The sequence below is a fragment of the Haemaphysalis longicornis genome, unplaced genomic scaffold (genome assembly GCF_048455015.1).
Source record: "Haemaphysalis longicornis isolate Haplotype H1 unplaced genomic scaffold, Haemaphysalis longicornis Haplotype H1 scaffold_4, whole genome shotgun sequence".
Classification (NCBI taxonomy): domain Eukaryota; kingdom Metazoa; phylum Arthropoda; class Arachnida; order Ixodida; family Ixodidae; genus Haemaphysalis; species Haemaphysalis longicornis.
Genome location: NW_027526361.1, coordinates 51,045,881 through 51,068,903, shown reverse-complemented (window position 1 = coordinate 51,068,903; position 23,023 = coordinate 51,045,881). Strand labels below are relative to the sequence as shown.

Sequence of the window (23,023 nt, the reverse complement as noted above, 5' to 3'; positions counted from 1 at the left end):
GCGTCCGATGGTCAAACAATGGCCGAGGCTTAGCTCGGTTAACCCTGGATATGCAAAGCGGAAGCTTGGTTTAGCGGGGTTGTCTTCCGGCGTTCTTCGAGCCGAACGGCCCGCTCTTCCTCAGCCTCAATGAAGTTTTGTTTTAACTGAAAGATCGTACGTTTCGTAGCTATCTCGGGTTTTGTTCGACGAGCAAGGATGCGTTATTTGCTGAGAAATTAATGCTGACATTTCTCTTTCCCATTTCGTTTTCATTTTTTCGCGATGTAACCGTTGCGTCACGAAGTAGGAGCAAGGCACGGGCGCGGTCTAGAGCGTAAACGGTTGGCGCTAGGCATAGAGGGAAATCCCGAAATCCGGCGCTGCAATCGCGGGCCGTCATGGGCTCCCCCATTGCAGCTAGCGACGTTCGCCACCTACTTGGCTTGGTTAGCCACATGACTTCTTTTTTTGTCTCGAAGCCAAAATCAACAAAACAGGGCAACATTTTTTTCTTGTTCATCATGGATGAAGCTTCTAAATAGTCACTGGCAAATAAATCTTCTTGGATGCAATGTAAGAAAGCTGTAGCCTGTGTTTTTTAAATAAGATGAGCTCACGGAAAGCTCTGATATGCCGTTTATTTCACGTACTCAACCACTTAGGAACTGTTTAATTCAGGAAAACATTTATAGATGCTTCTCTAATGAGCTCTTGCCGTTCACAACTTTTATGATGTCACAAATTATAGCACCCAAAAGCGTAAGGGGCGCCTACACGTGTTTTCAAGTTTCTGGTATTATTTGCCTTATTAAACAACTGCTGGTTGCGATAATGATGTATTTAGTTTCTCGGCACCGTAATCAATCAATACAGGCCAACCTGTTTCCACCATTTAGTGTCCCTTTAAAACCTCCATGAGACCCCCATGTACCCATGTATAAAGATCGTTACAGCGAGCCGCTTTCGAGAACCTTGGTTTGGCCGCAGGCGTACTTTTTATTATCCGAAGAGCAATGGGTGGGGCACCTCGGCGAAATTTTCGTGTCACTCTGTATTTTGGAATTTATTGACGTTTATACATATTTTTCATGAGTGAAACTTAAGCGCAAACTGACACAGGGACGAGAAAGAGAAACGACACCAGCGCTTGCTATCAACTGAAAGATTGATTAAAATCGAAAGCACATATATACCATGCCAAGATCCAACAAGCAGGCACGTGTGACCGTCGCACATGCGTACGGCCGTACATGAGGACAACCGCCCCCTTTCCTTCTTCTCTTCTTTTTCTTTCTTTCTTCTTCTAACCGCTATTCGTAAGAAGTAACACTTCTTTATCTAGAATGCTCATAGACGGGTGACTTATACAATCCGAACCCCTAATCCGGATATGGAAGGCTTCAGCAATTTCCCTGGTAGCACCGTCTGAGTGTTTAAAAAAAATTCACAGCATATCCACGGGGTGAATGATGATGAGTGGGCGAAGCTCCTGAGGGGAAATCATCGGTAAAACCGTGACTCTTCAGTGAAAGTTCGCCCACTACATCTGTGTCCGAACGTAACGTCTAGAAAGTCTCGCTTAAACCGCGCGTCGGCACCTTGGGGCTGAGCTCACCTGATGCGTTTTGCAGACGCCTCACGAGCTCTCACTGCATCGGGGCCTGCCTGCCGATACGCGCGCTTTCTCGCCGCTTCCCGTTCTCTGACGTTTTGGAGATCCTCTTCGCGCCGCAGCCGTGCCGCTTCGCGTACGGCAGGGTCCTCGCGCCGTTGCCGTGACGCTTGGGCCTCTCGTTCTCGAACGCTGGGATCTTGGCGGCGTCGTCGCGCAGCCAGACGACACGCTTCGGCCTCCCGCTCTCGTACGGCAGGATCTTGGCGGCGGCGTCGCGCAGCTTCACGGAGCGCTTCTGCCTCGCGGGCTCGCACATCTGCAGCCTTATCCATCGGGCGACTCCGAGCGCGCGCCAACAGCGAACGGATTTTATTACAACGCTCCCCGCCATCTAGTAAACAATCCAAGAACTAAACTAGAGGTAGCCACGCCATCTAGTAAACAATCCAAGCGCATCTTTTCATCATATACAAGTACCGCCATCTAGTAAACAATCCAAGAACTAAACTAGAGGTAGCCACGCCATCTAGTAAACAATTTAAGAACTAAACTAGAGGTGGCTACATACATACGTCGAGGATGGACAGACCCACGCCCTAAGGAGCTTCGCCCCTAAAAGCACTTGCGTGTCTGTTAAGCATGGCTTACAGCCGCAGACCAAACAGTGCAGCGTAGGGCCTTCCTTCCAAGGTGTGTGTAGGGCCTTCCTTTCAAGGAGGAATGATGCTCCCTTAAGCGTACATCGAAACAGCGGCCGGTCTGGCCGACGTACACCCGGCCACAGGACCTAGGAATGCAGTACACAACATTGGTCATACACCGAACAAACTGGAGTCTGTGTTTAATCAAACAACCAGGTGTGGAAACACTGCCTCACCATGTCGCATAATCTACCTAGCTTATTCCTCGCAGAGAAAACCACCTTAACCCCGAATCTGTCAGCCGTCTTCATAAGGCGATGTGACAGCGCATGTAAGTACATACGGTATGGCCGCCACTTTTTACTCTGGTCGGCATCCGTTATGTGATGTGCGAATTCTTTCCATTGCTTTACAAGACGCTGACAGATTGCCTGGAGCACAGAGAGAAAGCCAGCGTTCTCCAGCCGAATTATTTGCGCATTGAAGCTTTGTTGCGCCAAATGATAACAGGACTTGTTGACAGCGGATTTGAGGCACTCGTGGGCTATCCCATTTTTAACTAGCTTCGAATGAAAAGAAGCGAAGCTTAAGAGCGGCTTGCTAGAACGGGGCGCGTACATCCAGCATGTACGATGCTGCGAGAAACGGAGCTCGAGGTCAAGAAATTTCAAGGTGCCGTCAACGGGAACCTCGCCCGTGAACTTCAAACCTTCGCCTTTCACCTCGAAGGCATCAAGAACAGCACATTTGAAGGAGTCAATTTGTACGTTGCAGCCCAGTCCCACGACGCTGGCTTCCCTCTCTCTATGCTTCAGACAATCTGTCAGAGTATTGTAAAGCAATTGAAAGGGTTCGCGCATCACATAACGGATGTCGACCAAAGTAAAAAAAAAAAAAACTGTGGTTAATTCCTCTGTCATAGGAATCGGCAAAACACGAAAGCAAGGCTGCATCCAAATCATGCTCGGCTGCAGCTAAATCTGCAGCCGAGCATGATTTGCGGTCGGCGGCTGTCTTGCAGGTGTGCTTGGCGAGCGACGTCCTGCTGGCGGGTCGCTTCGGCAAAGGTGTACTGGCATCGTTTCCGTGACGGATATGACGTCAGTAAAATCTGGGTGTATCCCGACATAAAACACTTCGTGTTAATATATAAAACTCGAAAACGAACGAAACCCGAAGTATAACGTACTCTTTAGTACTAAAGCTTGTTTCCCCGCAAGAAGGCCCTGTGTGCAGGGGTGCACTCTTTACAGGGAGCTTGCTTCGTTGTACTGGTGTCACTTCCGTGACGGATATGACGTAAGTGAAATCTTCGTAAATCCCGGAATAAAACACTTTCGTGTTAAAAAGTGGCGGTCATACCGTATGTACATGCGCTGTCGCATCGCCTTGAGAAGACGGCTGACAGATTCGGGGTTAAGGTGGTTTTCTCTGCGAGGAATAAGCTAGGTAGATTATGCAGCATGGTGAGCAACATGCTTGATTCCCGAGACAGTGTTTCCACACCTGGTTGTTTGATTAAACACAGGCTCCAGTTTGTTCGGTGTATGACCAATGTTGTGTATCGCATTCCTATGTCCTGTGGCTGGGTGTACGTCGGCCAGACCGGCCGCTGTCTCAATGTACGCTGAAGGGAGCATCATTCCTCCTTGAAAGGAAGGCCCTACACACACCTGGCGCTGCACTGTTCGGACTGCGGCTGTAAGCCATGCTTCACAGACACGCAAGTGTTTTTAAACACTCAGACCGTGCTACCAGGGAAATTGCTGAAGCCTTCCATATCCGGATTAGGGGTTCGGATTGTATGAGTCACCCGTCACTGAGCATTCTAGATAAAGAAGTGTTACTTCTTACGAATAGCGGTTAGAAGAAGAAAGAAAGAAAAAGAAGAGAAGAAGGAAAGGGGGCGGTTGTCCTCATGTACGGCCGTACGCATGTGCGACGGTCACACGTGCCTGATTGTTGGATCTTGGCATGGTATATATATGCTTTCGATTTTAATAAATCTTTCAGTTGATAGTAAGCGCTGGTGTCGTTTCCCTTTCTCATACCTGTGTCGGCTTGCGCTTAAGTTTCACTCATGGATGTTCACCAACTAGCTCGTCTCTCCATTTTGCTTCGATAAATATTTTTGTTGATAAAATATTTATACTGACGAGTGAAGACCGGCGATCCCTAAAATTGTTGTATAAACATTTACTTGGTAATTTACCCAGCAACGGTGTTCTAGAAGCCTTCATAGTCGCTTGACTTGAGACAGGCTTTTGCTTAACGGCCGTCGTCGGGTAGGGCTTGCTGTGAGTGGTCGAGGCGTCAACAGGGGCAGAGCGCAGGTGCATTGCACGGGCCACCACGAGGACACAGCCAGTCGCCAGCAGAGGGAGCAGCCAACGGGAGCAGCGCCATCTGCGAAGCTACATGAATGCGAACTTATTCGATTATGCGTGTTATTTATGCGTGTTATGCGTGTTATTCGATTAGATAACTTAATGAAAAAAAAAATCCGGTAGGTTATACGACGAAAGACACAACACCAGATCTCTCATACTAGCTGGGTCACTCGACGTCACTTTTCAACACCAATGCCAATATTGGCTGTGACTGCAACAACAACAACAACAACACCACCACCACCACCAACAACAACAACAACAACAACAACACACACACACACACACACACACACACACACACACACACACACACACACACACGCACACACACATACACACACACGCACGCACGCACGCACACCCACACACGCACCACGCAGTTACACTCACTCAGTCACACACGCACGCACGCACGCACGCACACCCACACACACATACACACACGCACGCACACCCACACACACAAAACAATCCAGAGACCACCATGACACCGAGTGGGGAACAGAGCAGGGTCTCAAAAGGCACACTGATGATGATGATGATGATTGCTAGTGGTTCCCCTTTGTAGCGGGGTGAGGACGTGTCATCTTACCAAAAAAGTACTGATGCCTATGTTTTATACTCTTGGTTTAATGCTAGCGTTGCTTAGGGCAGGTACAAAAAACGTATTAGGCACGAAATACTTTTCTTACATTCAATAGTAACCACTCAATAGTAAATACACTCAAACAGTGGCTACTACATACTCTACTACCTGCGTAGGCGCACGTTTATGCTAAACCCTTGGGATCCCAGACGTATAGTCTCCCAAAACGCGAGAAAGAACAACGACATAACCGAAACCCACGCCAACAGATAAGATAGCTCAACTATATGATACAGTACATGGAGCCGTGTCTACCCAAGACCCCGATGCTCCCTTCGCCATAGCATCGACCCCTTGACCAGCAAGAGAGAGACCAGTCGCAATATGGCCCGCACTATCAAGAACTACCGAAGAAGCACCGATGAGCTACTAAAGCACACACAGGCAAGATATCTCAAAACGGACCGTATCTTCCAGCCTTAACCCATTCTGGCAGGCATAACACAACTCTAGACAAGCCAATCGAACTTCATGGGCCTGATCAGCAATAGCTGAAAGCAAAAAAAAAAAAAAAAAAAAAGAGTTTCCCGGGGCAGGACTTGGTGGCCAAGCTCCCGAAACATACTTCAGTACTTCAACGAATTTCAGGCCAAAGGAAAACTCCCCCTCCAGTGGAAGGCAGCGGAAGTAAGATTCATCCCTAAACCAGCCAAGTTACTCAACATCGAGATCATACACCAAATATCACTTACATACTGTATGAAAAAGGTTATAAAGTGAAAGTACCCAAACGGCCGCAATAGTACCTCGGCGAACCAAAACTAATTCACAATACCATGTTTGACTTCTGAAAACACCGCGGCACTGGAGACACGCTCCTCAATGGTCTAGACCAGTGATCCTCAAATGGGGGTCCGCACACCCCAGGGGCTCCGCGAGAGCATTTCAGGGGTCCGCGAAGCCTCTTACAAAACGTTTCCCCCCGCCATTATTTCCTCCATTTCGCCAGAACTTACAGCAATGCAAAAAGGTGCCTTCGCCGCGTGACATGCAGGTTTTGATTCTCCGCGTGGCACATATTTTAACTTCTGCTTTTTGCACAACACTCCAGTTATAAAAGAGAGAGAGAAAAAACAGACAGAGAAAAAGCAGCATATGCGTGTTCAGAAGACTATGCAAGAGCAAACTTTAAAATTATGACACGCATCGTCATGACAAAAAGGTGGGCATTTAATAAGTCTGTGGACCACGTAAGTTGCAAGTGCAAATTGTTTGGCAATATGACATCGGGGGGTCCCTCATCACTTTCGAGAGCCCAAAAGGGGTCCCCAGCACACCCATGGCTGAGAACCACTGGTCTAGACTTTGGAAACTGGACTTAAAACTATGTCCGAGACTTTCTGGCAAGACGGAAAGCCATTATCGAGATCAGGGGCGGATCCAGGTTTTTTCTGAGGGGGAGGAGGGGGGGGGTCAGCTTCTATTAGTGATGATGATTATGATGATGGTGATGTTGATGAGGAGAAGCAGGATAGCAGCCTTTTTTATTCACAGAAATTTTGGAAAACCAGAAATACAAGAACAGAAAAAAAAATCAACTAGCCTTTTTCTGCGACCTGAGGGGTCATATTTTTCGGGTATAAATTCCAAAATTAAGAGGGGGGGGGGGGGTCAGGAAATCCAGACGCCCCCTCTGTATCGGCCAATGATCGAGATCGGAGACATATCTTCAGACCCCATCGACCTCGGTGGGTGGGGTGCGCCACAAGGAACGGTTTTGTCGCCCCTGCGGTTCAATATCGCCCTCATTGGCCTCGCCGCTGAACTAGGGGTCATACCAGATCTGCACTATAGCTTGTACGCCGACTATACAACGGTGTAGACTGACAGGGGTTCGGCGGGGGAGTTGCAGGATCGCCTACTACTGCCCGCCGAGGTAGTCAATGAATACGCCAAGCGCAATGGCCTCCCTTGCTCACCGCAAAAATCAGAGCTCCTCATGACGCACAAGGGAAGCAGGCAAGCCCCAAACATCGAGATCCTCATGGACGGCCATACCATCAGGTCTTCCCCTCACATCAAGAGCTTAGGAATGTTCTTCCAGGCGGACAGCAGAAATACAGTTTTTATTAGCCGGCTTAAGCACAGTACCGAACATGTCACACATATTCTCCGAAGACTAACAAAGTCTACGGGCATGAAAAAGGCAGACACACTTCGGCTCGTTCAGGCCTTTGTGATATCCCGATTGGATTACACCCTTCCATATGATATACTCAATAAGCCTGACACAGCTAAATTGGACGCATTAATCATAAAGGCATATAAGCAGGCTTATGGGCTTTCAGTAAGCACCTCGAACGAAAAACTTTTCTGGGTATTCACAACACGGTGGCTGAAATCATCGATGCTCATCTACCAAACCAGCGACAAAGATTGCATTAAATTGGAGTCAACTCTCACTGGGAGAAGCCTCCTAGAAAGACTAAGAATGACGTCCCCTGTAGAGAGACAGTATTGGGATGTGGCAATCGAACTGCGAGAAAAGGTTGCAGTGGCGTCCATACCGAGCAACATGCATCCAGTACACCACGCAGGTAGAAGAGAGGCCAACGACAACAGGGACCGCACGGTATATACTGATGTGGCAGACTACACCGGAAGGGGCCGTGTGTCGTCGTTTCTTGTCCCGTCTTTTTTGCGCTGTTTTGAATTTCAGTTAGTATGCCCCAACTAGCCCAAACCACCGTTCTAACCAGAAGGGGATCAATGACTGCCGTTGTGACAACCGCGACGTCGCATATTACCAGCGACCCGCCGCGGTGGCTCAGTGGTTAATAAGGCGTTGCGCTGCTGAGCACGAGGTCGTGGGTTCGATTCCCGGCCGCGGCGGCCGCTTCTCTGGTGAAGGCGAAAAGCAAAAACACCCCTGTGTACGAGATTTCGGCGCACGTTAAAGATCCCCAGGTGGTCAAAATTAATCCGGAGCCCTCCACTACGGCGCGCCTCATCGCCTGCATTGCGTCGGCGCGTTAAAGGAGCCATGAAGAGAAAACACAAGTTTGGTTCATTCGAAAGATTGCCTCGTTAGAACCATACTGACACCACTTTTAACACAAACTTCGCTCAAATAAGCTACATAATTAGGAAAAAATGGAATGACCATGCGACCCACCAGCTCATTTCCCGCAACAGAACCTATGATGTCACACGAGGATGCTCTGCGATTGGCGGAGGCCGGCAAAAGCAAACGCAAGTTAGGCAGGGCTTACCAGTTTGCATAGTGAGGCTGAGCTATATGCCCGTTAAACATGCTGCACATTCCTTTTATGACACTAAGAACGGTGGAGTAAACGGTTGAACTTTCGAATAAAAACGCAAGCGTGTATGCCAATGCGTACGAAACTACCGCCAGCCGAACTCGACATCTCGCCGTCGCCACCGTCGCGCAGACGAATTTTCGGGTTCGAGGCTTTTCGGGGCCAACGAACCGTCCCAGCACGCACAGCCGCGACCTTGCTTGGTATCGTAATCCCTTCACAGGAGGTTGGCCGTCATATCGCCAGCCAGCAAATGTAAAAATAGAAACGATGGAGTAAGGAACAGCAAGCAGCGACAAGATAGTGACAGTCGTCGCAGAAGTTTCGGAATGGTGTTGGCTTGCTGCTGTTGTTAGGAGCTCGTTTCCAGTTTACAACCACTGAAAACTTCAATTTGTTCGAGTACTTTACAATAAAATTTTGTTGCTGTGTTTTGAAATGCCCATGTAGTACGGGCAAATCGTCGAGGGAGTGCGACATCCCCACCGGTGAGGAGATCTCCTTTCATGTGCTGCCCAATGACGAACCTCGGTTGCCTCGGTGAAGCAAGTGGCTACGTTTTGTGAACTTTGCAAACGGAGGAGAAAGAGAGCTAAAGGAAGTACGAGTGTGCTCGCTTCATTTCCGAGGAAGTGATTACGGCAGGGACCCTTACGTTAGCTCACTCCTGGGACATGCTGGCGCTCGTAGCCGACTTCGTCAAATCACCGTCAAAGCGCTCTGACCTTGGGGGAAAAAATGTCGTACACACCGCGCATTGACGGTTGCATCTTTCTGGTCGGAGCAAAGAGCTCGCGCGAATGGCTTTCCATTAACGGCACCGGCCAACTGGCATAAGCGATACTGCTACTGAAATTCAACTATTATTAACCGTAATAAAAATACGGCACATACGTACGAGTCTGTATTCGTCCGTCGCGACGGGGCTGACGAGGCAGCGGTGCCGACGGCTGGGCGTTCGTCTGTTGTGGCTATCGCGGAATGGTCGCTTTCCGGTCAATCCGCGTATCCCACAACTCCTGCCGCTCGTGCACTTAGAAGCATTGAGCGTTCAAGTGGTGTAAGGTTGTTAAATGCAAGCCCGAGTTTCTCGGCGAGAGTTTTGTTCTCCGGATCAGGCGATTCCATGACTAGGGCTGCGGGTGCACTAGGTTTTACTAGTATTTTTAAAATGGCCGCCGTCTCGGTTTCAGCATGAGTTCCGCTTCCTGTTTGATTCCCGCGTGTGGGTGCTATATGGAGTCGATGTACTAAGTATCTGTTTCATGGACCGGCTCGTATGACGCCATTGCTCACGTCACGAAATGTGCAATTTTGCGGGAGATTTAAAATTTTGGCTTAAATTGCCTTATTTCTCAGTGAATAAAACATCATTTGCTTCCGGGAAAGCGCTCAGGGTACTATGAAACACCTAATCTTTCGAATAAAACAAACTTTTGTTTTCTCTTCATGGCTCCTTTAAACCCTATAGAATCAATCCAAATCTCGTCGACAGCGCTACTGCAATAACACATTCAACTAAAAGCGGACGAACTGGCCGTACATCGCGCTCACGCAGACCACAGACCACACAATCCTCACAAACCCTAAAAAAAAAAATGTCGATTTACCAGTCGGGATGGGTTGCCCCTCTAGCACTGCGGATGCTATCACGTTGATCCCAGGACAGAAATGTACAAATCACGCAGACGCCTGCCCACGCGTACACTGAGGGCAACGAGTTTCCTTACCAAAAGGCCCGCGCACTAAAAAGCGGGATATGGAGAGTACGCCGTAGAGCTTACCCCACTCACTTCATATTAAGAGATTACTCAAACTATATTTTTTATAGAAAACTTCCACATACAAAGCTCCCGAAACCCCCAAGAAAGAACTCTCTGACTTCTTCAAATAAATAACAACCCTCATTAAAGGAGCCATGAAGAGAAAATGCAAGTTGGTTTTATTCGAAAGATTTCGTGTTTTATAGTGCCCCCAGCGCTTGTCCGGATACAAACAATGCTTTATTCACTGAGAAATTAAGCAATTTAGGTTAAAATTTTGATTTTCCCGCTCAATCGTGCGTTTTCGTGGTCCCAAATGACATCACAGGAACCGACCGCTCTGCAGCCTAGAGTACCTTCATTCACGCATCCGCCGTACAGGGTAGAGACACGTATACGCTGGCGCCGCCATTTTTGGCTGCTCGCGCGCCGCCGAAGCAAGTCATTGTGTCAAAACCGCGCTAAAATTACCGCCGCAACGCGGTTTACTGAAGAAGTTTGAATCATATTGTCTGTTTCGCGTTGCTAGGTCTCGTGGGAAACGAAAATAATAACACGTTGAGCCCGTTGGCCCAATTGCGGCGGCACGGGACTGTTCAAAGGTTGTCTCCACCCTGTACAGCGGTGTTGGTTTGTTCCCGCGTTTCTTTACGTTCCGTAACCTAGATGGCGCCACCATACCGTGGCAAGCGTTTGGTTTATTTTTGCCCGCATTTAAACCTGGCTTGTTTTTGTTCTGGGAGAAAATATTCGTTCCCTGAAACAGTGCTCGCTCGACAAATGGGGTCACGTAAGACACTGTTGCTTGCGTCAATCGGCCAGTGTCGTCTGAGACAACCCCAAGCCCCGTAGTGCTGTGCAGCTAAACCAAGCATGCTGTGCGCAGTACGAACAGCAGAACGCATCAGTACTTCTATGTTTACATGTGCTTTCGTAACTTCCACTGTTTGTCCCATCATTCTTATTGCTTTGTAAAGAATGTGCCCTAAATTTAAGCGCAAATCGCTCGTTCGTCTAGTTTGTAAGCTCTACCTAATTTGCGTCTGCTTCTGCCAGCCTCCGCCAATCGCAGAGCTTAGCTCATGTGACATCATAGGTTCTGTTGCGGGAAATGAGCTGGTGGGTCGCATGACCATTCCCGTTTTTCCTAATTATGTAGCTTATTTGAGCGAAGTTTACGTTAAAAGTGGTGTCAGTATGATTCTAACGAGACAATCTTTTGAATGAACCAAACTTGTGTTTTCTCTTCATGGCTCCTTTAAATGTGGTTTAACTTAATTTTCGCAGCCAATCTTCAGTCGGGTGCAAATTGTACAAACAGATAGGGACACCCTGACCCATTATTGGAGAATGTGGACTTCATCCATAATTGCCACCTCTGATGTTCTCCTCATCGCACCGAAAAGATCTATAAGAGGACACAGTGCTTCCTAGCCCCACCTTTCTGGACCACCTCACTGTCGTCGAGAGGGCAGCCGCGGTCAAGACGCCATATGGATCCCTGTAAATTAGAAGCCGCCTCCCCCATGATCTTCTTATAAGGTAGCTCTCTCTGTCTCAACGACACGTCAACCCAGCCTTCAAAAATTCCTCGTGCACTTAAGTCTGCTTAAGTGGTTTTTGAAGGCGAAGGCTTAGCGATTACCAATGACTTTTATACTGCTGCATCATGTTTGCGGCTCTTTTTTTTCTTTGTCTTTTGACCCGAATAATTCCGGCAGGCAAGCTGGCCGCACTTGGCGCTGCAGCTTCCCCGCAGTCAAAGCTCCCCGCGTGCACCCGTTCTATGCACGTGCCTCCTCGTGCACCTGTCAACGCAGCACGCATCAGGTTATTTCTTGTTCCATTCTGCCTGGGTACATCGTTAGCGCTGTTATGACTGTTTGCAACCTTTCCGCTAAAATTTTCATCAGTATTTTATAATCAACGTTCGCTAACGTGATCGGGCGGTAGCCATTAACTGACTGCAGTTTAACCGGATCATCACATTTGGGTAATAGAACCGTATATGTCCGTGAAAATGACACCGGGAAACTATTATTCTTATATGCTTCTTTAAAAACGTTCAGCAAAATAACTGAAACTCTATCGTTGAACGCCTTGTAAAACTCCGCATTTATGCCATCCGGTCCTGGCGTTTTAGCCCCCTGCAATTCGTCAATTGCTTTTTTCACTTCGCCGAGTGTAAGCGGCTGTTCTAAGCCTTCCTTCATGTCGTCTTCTAACTGTGGTATCAACGGAAGAAATTCTCTTTTGAAATCTTCCATTCGCGGAGCACTATGACCAAACAGTTTCTCATAATGCTCCACAAATGCCTTTTCTATGTTTTTTTCTTCCCTTGTAAGTGTTCCGTGAAAAACTATTTCCTTAATTTCATTTTTTGTGCATATTTTCTTTCATCAGACGTGCGGCATTAGGGGACGAAGTATCGTCACCAATATCCATGTTGCTCGGAGTGTGTGGAATGCTGTGATTTGATGTGCCGTCACGTTGCGATGATGCAGATTGACCTTGAAAAAGCCTTCGACAGAGTGTGTCACGAAGTGTTATTCTGTATTATGAAACAAGCAAATGTGGGGGAAGTGCTATACAATGGAGTGCATATGGCTTACCAGGGGTGTACCACGCAGCTAGTTATAAACAAAAAGGTCAGCAAATGCGTACCTGTGTTATCGTCAGTTAGGCAAGGTTGTCCGATGTCGCCACTCCTTTTTAGCATGTTTTTAGAGCCTTTTTGTTTAAAAATAATCCAAAGTAATGAAGTTAGGGGATTTAGTTTGAACTCAAGTGAAGTGCGGTTGTTGACTTATGCGGACGACGTGGCAGTGTTTGTTACAGATAAAGAGAGCGTGCAAAAAGTGACAAAGATTACAAAAGATTTCTGCGCACAAACCGGTAGTGCTGTAAACTGGGAAAAATGTTCGGGTCTGTGGCACGGAGTATGGCCCACCAAACCAGAGTTTTTTGAAAACATCCAGTGGTTTCAGGTACCGAAAAGATATCTTGGCGCTCCGCTGGAGTGCTACCAAGATAGTAGCAAGCATTGGCAGGAAGAAGCAGTAAGATTGCGTGAAAAAGCAACGAGGTGGGGAGGCCGCAACCTATCAATGTTCGCTCGTGCCACTGTCTGCAACATGTTCTTCCTGGCAAAGCTATGGTATGTGATGCAAGTAATACACTGTTCGCGAGTAAATGTGCAGAAAATGCACCGTATTTTTGCTGTATTCATCTGGGGTTCCCAATGGGAAAGAACCAGCCGTACGAATCTCTTTCGTAAAGTTCGAACGGGAGGGGTGGGCTTATCACATCTGTTTTTGCGACAACTTGTCAGCAGATTTATGTTTCTTCGCGATGCGAGTGATGCCTTTCTGCGCACATTTCTACAAAGTGTCTTGGTGGGTTCACTCCCGCAGTTTGTTGTTTCCAGTGTTGATGAACGTTACACATTGAAAGGTTACCTGAAGGAAACCGTTGAATCTTTAAGATTCCTCTGTGTAAGGTTTTCCCTTGAATACCTTTCAAGTGTTTCAAGAAAACGTCTGTTAGAAGATCTTAGAGATGTTCTTTTTCCAGTACCGCTGTACAGAACTATGTACCGCATTGGGCCAGGGCAAGATGTATTGTGTCGCGTCAAAAAGATGGCAGTCCCAGCATGTATGAAAACATTCTTTTTTAAGCTTCATTCGGGAACTCTTCTAGTCAAAACATGGATGGCTGAAAAAGGGTTGTTTGTGCCATGGACAACAGTATGTCTTTTGTGTAAAAAACCCGAAACAATAGACCACGTTTTCCTAGACTGCTGGGATGCCGTCTTTTTTTGGGATGTTCTTCAGCGTACCCTGAAAAAAGACTTGCCTGTGACACCACATAGAATCCGTTTCCTTCCCGTAGACAAACATGACAGTGTGCCGTACGACCTGATAATGCTTTTGGGCCTACACGCCATCTGGCTGAGTCGGATGGCGGTGCGCCACTCTGATGCTGACGCGAAGACTGTCAGCAAGTACTTTGCTCAGAATGTCAGTATGCTGAGGGAAGTCATTAATATGCAGTGCCCGGAGCTTACGTGGCTACCCATTTTGGAGGAATTGTCTTCTTTCGATGTTTATAATAGTTTTCGCCAACCGAAGTTTGGTGAGCGGGTTTTAAACCGACATTGATGCGTTTTAGAACAGCATTGTAGACATTGTAGGGACTGTTTGTTCAATGTGCAATAAAGAAAAAAAAAACATCGTTAGCGCTGTGCTTATAACACTTCGCTGCAACTCTGGGGACCCGGGTTCAAATCCCGCTCGAATCCAATTTATTTTCTCCTTACAGCAGCGGTCATTGTGGTACCAATCGTGACGACAACGACGACGACGACGATGAGACTCCTAAGGCCTTCGACTTAACATACCAATGCCTTTTGGACGGCACTCTAGCCATGGCTGCAACCCCGAGCTAAAGCGCTCTCAGACGGCACTCTAGACACAACATATCTTAAAGGCTGCGTCTAATCTCACGGCAACCGTAAGAATTTCCATAAAAGCTGGCTGCACTAAAATTTGCAGTTAAGATCACGTCCCAACGTAACCTAACACAACATAACCTCACCGAACCTAACGTAACCTAACCGAACGCGTCGTAACCTACCAAAATCCAGCCCAACTATTTTAACCCAGCCCAACGACACAGAACACAACCTATATTAAACGTAACTCAACCCATTCTAGAAATCCTGTGCGTCGATTTCCTGATATATTAAAAACCAGAGTAAAAAAGGCATATACATAATCACGATGAACGAAAAATTTCGAAAGCTAAAAAAAAAAAAATAACATCGCAATGTCAGACTCGAACCTGAGCCTTCTCGTTCAAAAGCAAGTATTATGCAACAGCGCCATGGAGGCAGCTGCAAGCGCGGCTTTTTAGGGATACAATCTCCAGGTAGCGCACTTAGCCAATGAGAGGCGACTGCCATGAGAAATTTCTGACGGTAGTTCTCACGGTTGCCGTGATAATAGACACTCTATCTTAAAGCTCGGGAATGTTACGGACAGGAGGCAATGGTCGCGAGTTGGAGGTGAGGTAACAACGGTGTTGTGTGATGAGTTATCACGAACATTATACAATGAGTACAAAGTGGGCAGTGCATTCCACTTACGTTGTGACGCCATGTTAACATCCCTGCAGGCTTGAAGGCGTACTGACCCGATTCACACGCCCCTGAGCCCTTCGTTCCTTCGCCCGATCTTGTGAACAGTGATTCCCACGCTTGCGAGAGCCAACTGCCCCGATCTTGGCTCACCTTAGTGAGACGGCCTGGATATCGTATTAGCCCCTGCTCCATTGGGCCGGAGAAAGCTTCTTCTTATCCAGGTGATGGCAATGGCGATAGTTTTTCACGCCCATAAAATGTCCGTCGTTATAACGATGATGATGATGGTGGTGGTGATGACGACTCTCATCAGATGGCACGTACCCTATAATGAACTTTAATATTTAAACTATTTGCTGTCAGCCCCGAAAAACCTCAAGAAACCGAACGGATAAACAGCAAAGAAGAAATATGTAGTGACGGCTGCGACCGTCCTAACGGATTGTAGTGTCGGCTAGGGATCGACGAGGAACGGACGCCACGCTGCTATTTCGAACGACCGCCGATTGCCTCGTTTATTCAACAGGGCGCCGTCGACATAGCCGCAGCCCACTGGTGGCAGACAACCCACGCACCAGCGCAATTTGGATACACGAAAAATAAGACTTCGAGAAATAAGAGCACAGCTGGAAGTGTAGGGCTGCATAACAGTTGAGCGAAGCACGCAGCCTCAGAGGGAAATCACTGCGATTTTTTAACAGCGGAGCTGTTGTTGCTGGTGGTACTGTGTGCGGTGTGCGGCGTCATCAGAAAACATTAGGTCATATTTACTTCCGCCGTTTACCGTGCACGTGTGCACGCGCTTTACGAGGAGCTCCCGGCGTCGCCAAGGACAGCGCGTGGCGCTCCCAAAATACCAAGAAAACACAGTTCACGTGCGTCCGAACCTCAAGGGGTGCCATGGCAACAGCGCGATCGCCGCCGTCGCCACGTGCCGCCGATGCATCTTCGGCCGAAGCACACGCTCTCGCCGCCGAAGAAACCCCTCGTGCCACCGAAAAAGCTCACTTTCGGGGTACCGTCATGGCTACGCAAAGAGCAAGTTTGCCCAGCCACAGCCTGCCGCTGGGCAGCCTGCCGCTATAGGCAGCCTGCCGACAAGGACGAAATTCGCGCCTGAGCCGGCAAGTGACGCAACACCGCCAAGCCAGCAGCATCAACTGTGCACACAGCCTACAACTCATCGTAGCCGGGTGCGGTGTTATTTTGGCCAGCCAGTCACGCGCCCTTGAGCTGCTTCAAGCTCGGGGCAAGAGGCCTGCCCCGCTGGGTGCTGTATTGACGACCGCCACGACCTTTATGGCCTCAGCTGGTGACCCCATTGAAAGCATCGACACGCAACACAGCCCTCCCGACGCCGACGATGACGACCAGGTGGTCATCACGGACTCTGCGCCACCAAAAAAAAAAAAAAAACAAACGCGGCCGAGACCCAGCAAATGGTTTTCGACCACCAGCGCAGCCCAGCTACGCCGAGATGGTTAAGCGGCGCAGTAGCAGCTGTCACAACTCGGCCCACAGACCCAGCACCCTGCACCCCCCCCCCCCCCCCCTCCACCAGGGTCGACAGCAGCCCCGGTCTGAAGCCCAGCGGAAAGCAGCCAGGCGTCCCACTGCCCAGCATCCCGCCCCGCCCGCAGCCCCAATCGTTCTGTTTGCAGCCCCGGGCCCGGAGCAGCTGATGCCCGTCCTTCTGGCCCTGGCGCATAACTTGGTGGGTAGACTTCCCGCCGATGACCCTGCACGGATGGCGGCTACGGACGCCCTGGCCCTCCTGAGCGCCCCCGCACACATCCACTATGGCTAGCAGACCCTGTGGGAAAGGCCAGGTGTACTATCGGCGTCAAATGAAACGCGAACACGAAAATATGAACCAGAACATGCAAAATTGAAAACTACTGTTCGTAGAGTTCATATAATGGCACTCTATTGGTATATTTGGAAATCCACTTTTCCCAACTTTGTTTTTGTAACTAAGCCACGCGTAAATTTGGCTTGCACGGAAAGAAATCGCGCTAATTGTGCGTTCAGGTTCGTATTTTCGTGTTCGCGTTTCATTTGACACCGATAGTACGTCTACGGCGACACCCCGTGCCTGCCAGGCTACGTGTGTCATCTCAGCGCCACCAGCTGCCGCCTGACGTCTTGCAGCGGTACACTGTTCCGCGACGCCAGCCACTCACCGGAAAAGTCGCGGGCAGCCGTCTATGTGCGGGCCACCTTCAACCGCGCACCTGTTGACCTGGCCCCAGTTGCTGACGGACCCATGGAGTGTGCCGCCGTGACGGTATGCATGGGGACAACGGCCACCACCGTGGCCAGCGTCTAAATCCGGCCGCACGAACCCTGGGACGCCGAAGAGCTGTGTCGGCTGCGCGCAAACCTAGGCTCGGCAGCGGTGTGTGCGGTGACCTCAACGCACATTACCCAGTCTGGGGGAGTCACCGAGCCACCCACCGGGGACAAGCTGTTGGACGCCACCATGTCATGTGGAATGCACGTGGCTAACACCAGCAGCCCTACTTTCGTCAGCCCTTGTCATCGCTGTGGCCCGGTCCAGCAGTCATGCATCGACCTAGCCCTGGTGACTCAGCGGTGCGCCTATTTTTGGGAGACCGCCACCAGCACGTGGGGGTGTGACCACTACCCCATGCTGGTCACCCCCGGAAACCACCGCAAGCGAGCCGACACCAGGGTTTATGAAGTCACTAGCTGGGTCGACTTCCGCAAGAAAATGACCAAATACACTGAGGACCCGGAAGTTGACCCTGGCAGCAGTCGTGCGGAGTGCTGACAAAGCAAAGGTACCAGGAGAGGTACCTCTCTGCACGCTACTCCCGGACATGGAGATGCTTCGGCTTCGGGCCCGCCGCAACCAGCTCCAGAGGACGGCCATGACAGGCAAGCGCCCAGAGAGGACTGACGGAGTACCGGCGGGCAGACGCCCAATGTCGCCGGCGGGCACGGCAGCGTTGCAGGCAGGGCTGGGAGTCACTGTGCTCGTCCATGGACTCTCGCAGAAACCCGGGCAGAACTTGGCGTATCTTTAAGGCCCTGATGGGGCCTACCACCACCAGCCGGCGTCGCCTGCTCGTGGTCGTTATATCCCTGGGCATCACCGAGGGAGCCCTGGCAGAGCTGTTCGCCGACCAGTTTGCCAAAGCCGCTCAAACCCCGCCCTTGTTCCTGCGGCCTCGCCGGACACGGCGCCAGTCGCGCCACCCAACCAGATAGGGGTGTCCCTCTGCTCCACGGACATCCCGCTCAGTGAGCTGCAAGCCGCCATGAATCGCTGCCCCAGTGGTGGAGCACTCCTGGCATCGACGGGGTGACGTACTAGATGCTGCGGAACCTGGAAGTGACCCAGGTGGAGCCGCTTCTGCGACTGTTTAATCAGGTGTACCAGACTGCTGTCCTCCAGCCACCCTGGCTCGCCAATTCTCAAAGTCGGCAAGCCCCTGACGGAGCCAGAGTCCTACCGTCCGGTGTCCCTGACGTCTGCTGCTAGGAATGTCATGGAGAGTGCAGCTCTGGCCCGTTTTGAGTGTATCGCGGACCAGAGCGGTGTCTTCCGGGAGCAGCACAGCGGCTTCAGGCGGCACCGCTGCACGGCTGACTCCCTGGGGGACGTCATCTCCATGCTGGAACAGGCCCGCCACGACAAGCAGGTGGCCTTCTTGCTCCTGCTGGAAATGCAGTGGGCCTCCGACACAGTCGCCCACAGGGCCATCTTGGAGGCCCTGGACGGCATGGGCGTTGTGGGTGGCCCCGGGGGCTTCAACAGGGCGTTCCTGCGTGATAGAACACTGCGGGTGAAGGTCGGCCGGATGACCAGCAGTCCTCGAGACGTCCACTCCGGGGTGCCCCAGGGGAGCGTTCTGAGCCCGTTCCTATTTAACTTGCTGCTGGCTCCTCTGCTCGACTGCATCCCTCCCGGCTTGCGTCACCCAGAGGAGGTGGTGGTGTACACTGACGACGTGGTACTCTGGACTTATGGCCCCACTGCAGACTGCCACACAGTCAGGCGTGCCTCCTGGAGGCTCTGGGAGCAGTTGCAGCCTTCGTAGAGAGCCGTGGCCTACCGCTGTCGGAGGCCAAAACGCAGGTCCTTATGCTGCACCAGGGAGGCTGCAGAGCTCGACGGGCAACACCGCCCATCACACTCAACGGACGGCATCTTCCCTGGCGGGTGACCGTGAAGTACCTGGGGCTGGTCATTGACTGCCGGCTCCCATGGCTGCCAGCTGTCAAGGCCGTCCGGGCACGCAGCGCACGTGTGCTCCAAGGGGTGCGGTAGCTTCCGGCTCGAGGAAGTGGCTGCTCACACCAGGGAGCGCAACGCGTGTTCCACGGCATGGCCTCCGCAGCTGTGCTGTACGCGCTCCCACTCGCCTACCTGGGGACTCGACGCTGGCAGGAGCTGGAGAGATGGACCAGCGCCGCGCCATCCGTCTCTCCCTGGGCCTCCCCTCCACGTCACCGGTGGCGGGCACTTACACCGAGGCTGGCACCTGGCCCACCGAGACGTGGGCTTTGCAGACGGGGCTACGGCACATCCAGCGCCCGCTGACTGCACGCGACGGGGCTGCCCTCCTGCAGAGGTTCCGTAGCCGGCCCAACTCGCACATGGGAGTGCTGCTATCTATCTTCGAGGAGGGCATCGAGATGCCGAAGTGATTCCGCCTAGAGCAGCCACCACCACACACCGGGGAGGCCCTGCAGATCACCACGACCCTCCACGGGGCCCGCAACAAGCGGACCACACCACCCCAGGCCATTCGCCACTAGACGGCCGCCCTGCTGCAGGGCGAGCTGAGCGGCTACCTGCATCCCTTCACGGACGGCTCCGTCAAGCACAGCACGTGCGAGGGGGTGGCTGCGTGCGTGGTTCCTGAGCTGGCAGCCAGCCCGAGCTGCCGCCTGCCCTTCCCCACCTCCTCAACACGCGCGGAGCTGGCAGGGCTGCACCTGGCCGCCGACCTCCTCCTCGAGAGGGGGCCACAGAACCACCCCGGGGCCGTCATCTTTGCGGACTCCAGGACTGCCCTGCTGCGGCAGCGGCTACCCTGAGTGCTCCCCTGCAGCCAAGCCGCACACTGTGGCCTCCCGAGGCTGCGACCTGCGGCTCCACTGGCTGCCGGGGCACAGTGGCATCCGGGGCAACGTGGACGCCGACGCCCGAGCCAAGGAGGCCCACTCGGAGGGCACCCCACTTTCCCAGGACGTCACCACCTTCATCGAGGCCCGCACCGCCCTTGCCCGCATGATGCAGATGATTCACCCCGACCTTCGAGTTGTGCGTGGCCTGGCGCCACGGCCGCTGCCTGCATGCATCAGCAGGGGCGCCCGCTGCTCTGCATGCGGCTCGACTGCTTCAAAGTGGCAGAGCGCCTGCACCGACACGTGCGCAAGGACTCCCCTACATGTGCGGACTGTTCGGACCCAGAGACTTCGGAGCACCTACTCTGTTTATGTCCCCTCCCCTCCCCCCCCTTCCCCACGCGGGACCGAGAACATTGCTCCACAGAGCGCTCCAGCTTCAAGGCCTTCCCAGCGCCGACATGGAGGACCTTCTGTTACCGAAGGGGCCTGCGGCAGCCCAACTGGAAGTCTTCGCCCATCTGCTCCATTACCTAGAGACGACCGGCCTCACGCAGCGGCTGTAGCCCAGGCTGCAGTGACTGACTATGTGCCCGGACTGACAGCTCTATCTCTTATTATTTATCCTCTCTTTATATCTTTATCAGTCTCTCTCTCTACTTTATCCTTTCAATACCCTCTACTTCCCTTCCCCCGCACTGGGTTATATGCAGCTGAGCTCCCTGCCGAGCTCAAAAATATCCCCAGCTCCTTTCCTTTTCTTTTCCCACAATCTACATCTAGACGCCCTGTTCGGGACCGCGACTGGGAGGCAACCGCCCAGCCAGTTGCCACCGGTTTTAGGGCGTGCTTGTTTTAGCGGGCCAGCCATTCAGGAAGACGACGATATAAATGAATATGACGATGCCTGCTACAATTACAGTGAAAAGTGACGACGGAACATGTTTAAAAACAATTTCAAACCTAATGCGATGCGTGGAGGTGTGTCCTTCAGTGCTTGCATAGAAAAAAATCATACAGCTTCGATAAGGTTCAAGCCTAGCTCGATTTAGTTGCAAGCTTCGCCATTTTTTTTAATTACTGTATGCAAATTCATTTCATCTGTCTGGCGTTATCTGTCGCTGAGGTCACCGACTAGTCCCGACGGCAACGTCGATGCGAGTCTGCGGCACAGAGTTTCACACTTCCAAGCACCTCCACAATCGGTAAAGCCAATGACATTTTTGCTAACTTATCAGCGGCTTCGTTAAGGGACAATCCACAGTGGCCAGGCAGCTAAACAAGCTTAATTCCCCGCACACGCAGGAATAAAAGTTTTAAGCATGGGACTGACAGTTTCCCAGGAAAGGACCATGTGCACGGAAAGATATTCAGTGAGTACCATCACTGAAGATTGCGCCGAATCGAGTTTCAGGACGGCAAGAAGAATAGCAAAAAAATTCTGCATAAAATGTGGGAATATAATCAGGTGAACGCAATAAAAAAGACCAATTCAATGCCGGAGAGAAGATACCCACCCCAACTTTCTCATTTTCTCCCGAGGCGTCAGTTGCAATAAACACGTGCGATGGATACTCGACTGCAAGCGAGCCAGGAGAATGTTTTTAATTAAATTAGTTGGAAGAAACTTGGCATTTTTTTGAAAAATATTGTCAAGAGAAATCTCGATTACGGTGGGTTCAGGCTGCAAGACGGGAACTGAACGGAGCGTGGAGTTTAATGGATTAAGTAAAGAATTGGCAAAAATGTCCCGTGGGCGCCGGAAACAAGACTAATAAGGACCGAAAAACGTCATTGCGTCTTGGATAAAAACAGCTTGTGGTCTGGCCACCGGTGACTCAAGGAACTTTGAAATGCATTGATGGTGAGATATCTTAACCTGGAATTAAGCGTTGTGACTCCTGCCTCTACAATACTCGAATCGGGATGCAACCTGGCAGGCCGAAGCAGCAACGCAATGCTTGTCGTTCCAACTTGACCAAAGGCAGGAGCTTATAGGTCGCAGATCCAGAAAACAAAACACACCCAAATTCTAAGACTCGACGAACATACATGCTGTAAATCATCAAGAGCATATCTACCCTCACACCTGTTCGCTTGTGGCTAAGACCCCTTAGTAGAGCTACAGCACGGCAGCTTTCGCGGTTATATGTATAATGTGTAGGAGCCAATTCAATTTACTGTCATATATAACTCCAAAATGTTAGCGAATCCACCTGACGAATGGATTGCTGGTGATACAACAATGAAGTCGATATTGGGTCTGTATGATGTAACACGAGGATGGCACACTTATTGATGTTTAAAAAATTTCAAATTATCCAGCCATGCTTCCAGGGCAGTCAAATATGACTGAAGAGAATGTAACAAGGAATGAATGTCTTGAGATGAAGAGCCTTTCTCGGTAAATAGGTATGGAGTTCAAAAGCAGATTGAATAAAACTGGGGAGATAAAAAGCTGGGCAAGTATCATCATCGCCGTC

The 23,023-nt window shown here is 50.7% G+C and overlaps 1 protein-coding gene across 2 annotated transcripts in view; it reads right to left on the bottom strand.

The window, feature by feature from the left end:
- Positions 1-23,023, bottom strand: part of LOC144178677 (uncharacterized) — a 183,634-nt gene that overhangs the window by 2,152 nt on the left and 158,459 nt on the right. For both annotated transcript variants that reach the window (XM_077706683.1, XM_077706684.1), the window contains exon 2: positions 4,451-4,652. In XM_077706683.1, the coding sequence (XP_077562809.1) occupies positions 4,451-4,577 (127 nt within the window). In that variant the 5' untranslated portion in view covers positions 4,578-4,652. The remainder of the gene's footprint in view (positions 1-4,450; positions 4,653-23,023) is intronic.